At 45.8% G+C, this 10,000-nt stretch overlaps 1 protein-coding gene across 2 annotated transcripts in view; it reads right to left on the minus strand.

Moving 5' to 3' along the window:
* myo1d (myosin 1D) overlaps nt 1-10,000 on the minus strand; it is an 83,969-nt gene that overhangs the window by 25,669 nt on the left and 48,300 nt on the right. Inside the window, exons 17-19 of one of the 2 annotated variants that reach the window (XM_030773908.1) lie at nt 3,939-4,162; nt 1,382-1,520; nt 351-455 (exon numbers count right to left, since the gene is read on the minus strand). In XM_030773908.1, coding sequence (XP_030629768.1) covers nt 351-455; nt 1,382-1,520; nt 3,939-4,162 — 468 coding nt within the window. Of the gene's footprint in view, nt 1-350; nt 456-1,363; nt 1,521-3,938; nt 4,163-10,000 lie in introns of both variants that reach the window. The other variant, XM_030773909.1, reaches the window with a different exon arrangement.

A 10,000-nucleotide genomic window follows, 5' to 3' on the forward strand; every position in this document is an offset into this window, starting at 1 on the left:
TGCTTTTCCCGTTTCCATTCAGCATCTCTCTCTCTCTCTCTCTCTCTCTCTCTCTCTCTCTCTCTCTCTCTCTTTCTGACAGATAATGAATCATTATCAGGCGCTGGGTCTGTTCTCTGATGTCTGCTGAATGACAGAATGAAGCCTGGCCTTGTCTCTGGTCTCATCTCAGGAAAACCATACATTTCATTTCTCTGGTCTTAGGTGGATGTGTCTGGGCAGGGGGGGGGTTTGTGTGATTACATGGGGGCTTTTTCTCAGTATCTGAGTGGCTGTGTTTCTTGGAAGAGGGGATGTGTTGTTGTGCTTGTTCTGGGTAAGGACCTGTTGCAGGGTTCCATGAGTCATACCTTTCTGACGTTACAGGCAAAGAGAATCCTCATGAATTTATCCTTTCTCTGAAGATCACTGGACACCAGGGTGAACGAGGATGCTGACTCAGGACTGTCTCGCTTCTGAGGATGGAGAACACACACACACACACACACACACACACACGTGCACATAGACACACACACATACACACACACACACGTGCACATACACACACACACGCGCGCGCACACACACACACACACACACACACACAGACATGCACATGAGCGCACACACACATACACACAGATACATACACGCACACGCGCACGCATGAGCACACACACATACACACACACACACATGCAGACATATACACACATGCACACGTGCACATACACACACACACACACACACACACACGTGTACATACACACACACACGCGCGCGCACACACACACACACACACACACACACACAGACACGCACATGAGCGCACACACACATACACACAGATACATACACGCACACGCGCACGCATGAGCACACACACATACACACACACACACATGCAGACATACACACAAATACATACACACACATGCACACGCGCACATACACACACACACACACACGCACACACACACACACACACACACACACATCACACACATACATTTTGTCTTCAGTCCATATTGAGAGTATGGCAAGAAAGAGCATTTTGAAATGCATACACATGTCTGGTGTACTGAGATTTCCAGAGATGTACACAAACATTAAAATACGTCAATACTATAACTGCAATCATAATCAGTTCACCAGTATTACCATGGTTACAGTCAAATTCATCTGTATTACCATGGTTACAGTCCATTTTATCTTCATTACCATGGTTACAGACAAATTCACCTGTATTACCATGGTTACAGTCGAGTTCACCAGTTACTAACACAGTTACAGCCAAATCCACCTGTGACTGTAGTAATACTGCATCTTTAACTGTTACTCTCAGTGGTTAATCTCTGTGTGCTCCTGATAACAGGAAGACTTGATTCTCTGGACTCACCAGGTAGTTACCCTCCCAGGCTCTCTGCAGACCCAGGTCTGACCTTTGACCTTTCAGACACTCCAGCGCAGCCACCTTTGCCCTGACCTGCAGCGTCTGCTCTGGACTCAGGCCTTTGATCAGGGTCCACGCCCACCACCTAGAGCATCGAACACAGAGCATGACTATCCATACATACTCATACATATCCATATAACAATGACATAAACACACACACAGACACATACAACACATACACATACACATACAATACACACACATATACATACACACACACCCACCACCTAGAGCATCGAACACAGAGCATGACTATCCATACGTACTCATACATATCCATATAACAATGACATAAACACACACACAGACACATACAACACTAACACATACACATACAATACACACACATATACATACACACACACCCACCACCTAGAGCATCGAACACAGAGCATGACTATCCATACATACTCATACATATCCATATAACAATGACATAAACACACACACAGACACATACAACACTAACACATACACATACAATACACACACATATACATACACACACACCCACCACCTAGAGCATCGAACACAGAGCATGACTATCCATACATACTCATACATATCCATATAACAATGACATAAACACACACACAGACACATACAACACAAACACATACACATACAATACACACGCATATACATACACACACACCCACCACCTAGAGCATCGAACACAGAGCATGACAATCCATACATACTCATACATATCCATATAACAATGACATAAACACACACACAGACACATTCAACACTAACACATACACATACAATACACACACATATACATACACACACACCCACCACCTAGAGCATCGAACACAGAGCATGACAATCCATACATACTCATGCATATCCATATAACAATGACATAAACACACAGACACATACACACACATATACACACACATACACACACACACATACAATACACACACATATACATACACACACAACACATATACATATACACATATACATATAACAATGAAATAGGGACACAGACACATACAACACAAACACATACAATACACATATACAACACATATACGTATACACATATACATACACACCCAACACACATACACATACACATACAACACATACAGACACACATACACGTACAACACATACACACATGCACAAACACACACACACGCACGCGCGCACACAAACACACACACACACACACGCACGCGCGCACACACACACACACACACACACACATACACACACACACACACATGCACAAACACACATACACACACTCACGCGCGCGCACACACACATACACACACACATACACACACATATACGACATAAAGACATTGGAGACTAAACCAAATAAGAGTGGCATAGGCTAATAACTGATTTATTTAAACCCCTGACAAAAACTCACTGACTTTTAGTTATAGTCAGACAAAGAAAACAAACTGAGAGCTTCCATCTGCCGCAGAACAACCTCCTCAACTAAAATAACGATTTAATATTTTGCGTGCTAGTGGAAATTTCACATTGCTCTGGGTGCTCCTACACAGTATCTTACTCTTTAACAAAGGCTCTCTTTCCACCCACTGACTGTCCCCATCCTGACGGCAAATTTCACACAAGGCTTTGATCAGCGGATCAATATCTGGAAAAGTCGAAAGGCTTAGAGCCAGAGAGAGGCCTCTGGATACAAAGACCTCAAAACAGAGAGAAGAAAAAACACACCCACAAACACAACGCAAGGTTTTCTATATAAACACAGAGAGTGCTGACGGTGGAGCTGATACCAGACACTCCAGTCTGAGTCAGAGTGGAGTCAAACCTCCCCCTTACACAAAACCACCGAGTCAAAGCACAGACTGTCTAATGGCTCTATTCACACTCACATATGCAGCGGATATGAGTCAGAACTCTTAAAACACAGGAGAGACAGACACAAACATACCTGGACAGATTTACAGACAGACAGATAGATAGATAGATAGATAGATAGATAGATAGATAGATAGATAGATAGATAGATAGATAGATAGATAGATAGATAGATAGATAGATAGATAAATGGAAAAGGTTTTGTCTCACTTGCTTCAAAAGGGCTCTCACACACAGCCCGTTCATTTCTACGGTGTTACACAGGAGTCTGGGTCTACTCCTTAACACTCACTGTGGACTACCCCTTAATACTCACTGTGTACTACTCCTTAACACTCACTGTGGACTACTCCTTAACACTCACTGTGGACTACTCCTTAACTCTCACTGTGGACTATTCCTTAATTCTCACTGTGGACATTTCCTTAATTCTCACTGTAGACTACTCCTTAATCGTTCAGAGAACAAGTTTCTAATCAAAGTTCTATTTCTGCACTTGCCTCTAATCTCCTGTTTCTCAGTCCATTCATGTTCTCCTCTCTCTCTGTGACAGACTAGCACAATAGAGAGACAACAATATCTATCTGACTCACGCGTTCTGCGTCCCCGTCTCCTAGCGACGGCGTCTACGAGTTCTCACCTGTTGTAGATGCTCCTCAGCGCCTCCTCGAACCTACGCAGGACTTTTGGGGGCGTCGGCCATTTCACGTGTTTCCCATAGTCCTTCATGCCGCGCACATTCCTGAAGCGGCGGTTCACCTCACGGATGTACGACTTGACCTTGTAGCGGCGGTACGCCCGCAGGATGATGAGAGCGGCGCGCATGCGACGGTAACGCTTCCTGGCAATGGTCCCACGCCATACCTATGACGCAGAAAAACACATCCTACTCTCACTGCCTGAAAACACGCGCGTGTGTGTGAGTGTGTGTGTGTGTGTGTGTGTGAGTGTGAGTGAAGTTGAAATGAAACAGCTTGAGTCAGGAAAGTGATTCTTCATGAAAAATGTTCACAAATACCTCACTGCTTTTTAAACACAAAAAGAGGCTTTAGAAGCACTCATCATTTTGACTTCTACTGTCATGCTCATGATTTTTACACGTCATAAAAAACTGAAAAAATCATCCCGCTCTCTGTGAAAATGTCCAGAGCTGTGCAGTTCTGAATGGACGACAGGCTTTAGGCTCGTCAGATGTCCAGTCACACCAGTACAGCTTTGAGAGACGTCAGTGTGTCTCTGACTGGAGCTGATGACAGTGCTCAGGGAACCATCTGAACCAAGAGGGTCTCCATAAAACCAGGGCTACACATTCTCACACACCCTTACACACACACACACACCCCAGAACTGCCTGCAGACAGACAGAACCTTAACACACACACACACGCCCCCAGCCACACAGAGAACCTGAACGCACACAAACACACTCTCCATCAGGCAGAGAGCCTTAACACACACATACTCTCAGCCATACAGAGAACCTTAACACAAACATGTTCACAGTCAGACAGAGAACCTTAACCCACATGCTCTCAGCCACACAGAGAACCTTAACACAAACACGCTCTCATAAAACATAAAACATAAAAGTCATAAAACAAAAAAAAACATTTTACACAAAGAGGTTGTTTTTCTATAAAGTTAAGGAATGAAACGGACAGAGAGACAGTAAGAGAAACAGATAGACAACACTGGCCAAACACAGGCCACCTCAGGTTCGCTCCCTGCTCGCCTTAGACGTGTTGTCTTGTTAAGCTGCTTTGTGACAGTGTGTACAGTAAAAAGCCGTTTACACATAAAACGATCTGACTGAATGGAGTCATGGGACGTCTGGAGACCCACAGAACACATTCCCATGTCTCTGTGGTTCTGTGGCTCTCCCTGACCCTGCACTGTGACCTCAGGGTCATGTGTGACCTTTAATGAGGAGGTTCTGTGACAGCAGACGGCGGTCCACGCGGTATTAAACTTAGCATCGTACGCGGACGAGCGAACGGTTGAGCTGAGGTGTAAGTACCCGTTCCACCCTGAGGAACCTCATTATGCAAACTCACCATATAAATAATGTAAGAGAGAGAAGGAGAGTCAGGCCTGTCCATTTATCTTACTCAGCTCTCCTGCCATTACTGCCTCCAGCTCAGCCACAGCCAATCACATCTCTGCATGCTCCCGCCCCACCAAGAAATTAAAAACCTGATGCTAGACATTCGGTTCCTCACAGCACGCAGTAAACCGGCGTCCGTAAAATTTACAGACAAATAATGAGATTACGCTCCCCTGAGGTGTGGTAATTACAGACTGGCCGTGGATAATTAGAGGTCACGGAGGTCTGCTCTAGGCCTGCGTGCTGGTTTTCTGCCTCTGTTTGAAGCACAGAAGAGAATCCAGGTGTCTCTAGACCATACAGGTTTACTGCTTTATATGGCACTGCTTAATTAGGCTCGCTGAGAGAGTTTCACGCCCCTGTTTCTCTATATGTGACTAAAACACAGACCCAGCTGCAGGCCCTGTGTGAGTCATCAGCCTACACACGGTAATCCAACGTCACAGCATCTCACACGCACGCACACGCACACACAAGCACACGCACACGCACATGCACACACACGCACGCGCACACACGCACCTGTCAAACCACTTCCACTGAAAAGCACAACGTAAAAACATAGCACTGTCAAAGCAAACACTCAGCTGTCAAGGGATCTAAACCATACAAACAACACAGAGACAACATCTGCCAATGTTCAAAAGAGAAGTGAGGATAGATTACGTCTACACACAGGAATGATGTTTGTCTAAGGTACAACTTGTATCTTTCACTCTGACGCGTTAAGAACACAGAACAAGCCTGAAGACTCCACAAAGGAACAGACTCCATGAGGAGCAGAAGAGGGGGTGTGTAGTCAGTGTTAAACCGTGTTTTATGGTGCTGGAGATCTTTAAACAAAGCAGCAGACAGACCGCATGCATTTGCTGCTAGTGAGGGAGGTGTGGAGGACACAACACCCAGGGGGATCCTGGATGAATCAGGCCAATGAAGGTGCCCCCCGGCCCCTCCCACTCCCGATGAGCATTTTAAAGACTCCAACACCATGTCAACTATCTCGCCCCTTTCCACGTCCCTCAGCCAAATTTACGACCTCATCAAACGCAAATTGCAGTCTCTCTTCTGAGAAATGTGTGACAGCCTGCCAGGGTCATAATGGGTTTGTTGAACGGCATGCTGGGTAATATTCAGACGGAACAATAAAAGGCAGAATTCGTTCCTTTGTGGGATTTTTTGTGTTTTGTTGTTTTGTGATCGTTTACGGAATCTAAGGAACAGATAACAAAAAGAAAATGTTTACTGTGGAGTTTATTTTCCAAGACTACACGAAACACACGGCATTAAAAGGCCCGGATACAGCGCTGTGTTTTTTTTGTTTTGTTTTTTTTTTTTTTTAATCAGACGCAGGTCAGCCAAGCAGACAGCGCACAAAGCTCGGTTTAACAGGCTCTCTGATGGCTGCTCCATCCTCAGTCATTCCAGCAGATTGATGTTGAGATACACGCCTGCAGCCATCAGGTGTCAGAAGGCAATTACAGATGAATGTGAGTATGTGAACTGACTTCTCATTAATCAGCACAGGGGGCAGACAGACAGGCAAGGGGGGGGTTGGGTGGGGGAGAGGGCGGGGGTGGGGGGGGAGGGGGGGTGGATGGGGGAGCAGGAAGCAAATCCCTAAACACAATGGAGCAAAAATCCATACACACAATTCCTCCATTCCCAAATCCTCGTGGGGCACCTCTGTGGTTTGCTCTGACACTCCACACAAGAGCACACTGTCCAGATGACAGCAAACACAGGGCGTGTGACACAGTTTAGCTTGCTTACAAACACATCCTCTTTGCAACCAATCACAGGACCCTGGGGGAGGGGACAGAACCCTTTCCATAAATCAATACGAGGGCCCAGTGTGCAGCTCAGCGTGCTGTTACGGCTGAATCTGTCTTTCGGGGTGACCTCTGGCAGACAGCCTGTGTCCATACGGGGAAACCGGGCCCCTGCCGTTCCACTGCGATTTATGACGGACGTGTCACATCCTGCGTGGGTATTTTACCAGGCCCCTCCCTCTCTCCATCTTTCCTCTTCTTTTGCTCTCTCTCTGATGATGCACAATTAACACATTTACAGGACTGCTCTCACACCTGTTTATTCTGTGTAGATTCTATCACGCTGTGACATACAAAAATAATATTGTTTCGGGAGGAGATCAATAATATTATCCGAATTGTCGTTTTTGCGGTGGAAAATCGATTTTTAGAAGGAGGGCGGAGCTGAGCGGTTAAGCAGCTGAGATAAACACACTGCCGGCTTTGTGAGGAGCTGAACTCAAGCGTGAATGTTAAAGAAAATGAACATGTCAGAGAGGAGAGAGCTGAGGTCAGAGGGGGAGGAGGTAGGGAGTGGAGGAGGAGAACATGACTTGGTTGGGAGCCAGGTCTTTGTTACCATGGTGAAGGTGTGGAGTCTAAGCCAAGCATTCTGTTTAGGAAAACAAAGAGTAAACAAAAGGTTTTTTTTTTTTCAATCATGACAATACCAACCATAACAAAATCTGGATGCGTCTCTGTGATTGGCTTAAAGAGAACTACTGTGACATACTGCCCTCTGAATGATTTCTGATCAAATATACGTCAGTGATGCTCCTTGCATGTCTGTGACAGAGTGAACAGAATCTTCTTAGACCGCTGATTGGACAGATAAACGCGACCTGGTTCGATTTGAGCCGTGGTTTATTGGAGTCATTGCTTTGACATATGTCGATTTGGCTGAAGAAAACATCCATTCTTTATAACGCCAGAGATGGTCTGATCGCATCACACCAAGAGCAGGCTCCAGTGTGGTCGCTTTGGAAATTACAGTCGTACATCAAAAACACATGTGGCAGTGTCAGAGAGGCCGGGGAATTTGACGTAATGAAATGGAAAAAATAATGGGACCCGAGCACCATGCGAGCATCAGCCACTGCAGACCGCAACCACACCAAACACAACCATACAACCGCACCAAACACACCAAACACACAACCACACATCCACACAACCACACCAAATACACAACCACACAACCACACAACCACACCAAACACACCAAACACACAACCACACATCCACACAACCACACAACCATACAACCACACCAAACACAACCATACAACCGCACCAAACACACCAAACACACAACCACACAACCACACCAAACACACCAAACACACAACCACACAACCACACAACCGCACCAAACACACCAAACACACAACCACACATCCACACAACCACACCAAATACACAACCACACAACCACACAACCACACCAAACACACAACCACACAACCACACAACCACACCAAACACACCAAACACACAACCACACATCCACACAACCACACAACCACACCAAACACACATCCACACATCCACATAACCACACAACCACACCAAACACAACCACACAACCACACCAAACACACCAAACACACAACCACACATCCACACAACCACACCAAACACAACCATACAACCACACCAAACACACAACCACACATCCACACAACCACACCAAACACACCAAACACACAACCACACCAAACACACAACCACACAACCATACAACCACACATCCACACAACCACACTAAACACACAACCACACTAAACACACAACCACACATCCACACAACCACACAACCACACTAAACACACATCCACACAACCACACCAAACACACCAAACACACAACCACACAACCACACTAAACACACATCCACACATCCACACAACCACACAACCACACTAAACACACATCCACACAACCACACCAAACACACCAAACACACAACCACACAACCACACAACCACACTAAACACACATCCACACATCCACACAACCACACTAAACACACAACCATACAACCACACAACCACACCAAACACAACCATACAACCACACCAAACACACCAAACACACAACCACACAACCACACCAAACACAACCATACAACCATACAACCACACCAAACACATCAAACACACAACCACACAACCACCCCAAACACACAACCACACATCCACACAACCACACAACCACACCAAACACACAACCACACATCCACACTAAACACACAACCACACCAAACACACAACCACACCAAACACACAACCACACATCCACACAACCACACAACCACACACGTGCCACTGGGTCAGTTTTACCGTGTGACTTCAGCCCACAGTGTGAAGAGCAGAGTGGGAATGTACAGACATACTTCAGACTCAGGACTGTAAGTTTACCGGCTGAAGTAAACAGGGTGTGTTTTCTTCACTGGTAAACACTGACAGATCCCGCACTGTTTCGGGGCTGGTGCTCCAAATGATGAAATATTAATTACAAAGGGGAAGAAATCATGAATTATGCACTGATTCCCGGGCTGCTGTTTTGTAAGAGCTAAATCCACTTTGCCTCAGACTGACTTCACAGTCCACATGTTTCTCTCCAGGTTTGGCTGACGAACTAATGTGTGTGTGTGTGTGTGTGTGTGTGTGTGTGCGCGCGCGCGTGTGTGTGTGCGTGTGTGTGTGAGTGTATGTGTGCATGTGTGTGTGTGTGTATGCGTGTATGTGTACATGCATGTGTGTGTGTGTGTATGTGTGTATGTGTGTA

Source organism: Chanos chanos, chromosome 5, assembly GCF_902362185.1.
Source record: "Chanos chanos chromosome 5, fChaCha1.1, whole genome shotgun sequence".
NCBI classification, from domain to species: domain Eukaryota; kingdom Metazoa; phylum Chordata; class Actinopteri; order Gonorynchiformes; family Chanidae; genus Chanos; species Chanos chanos.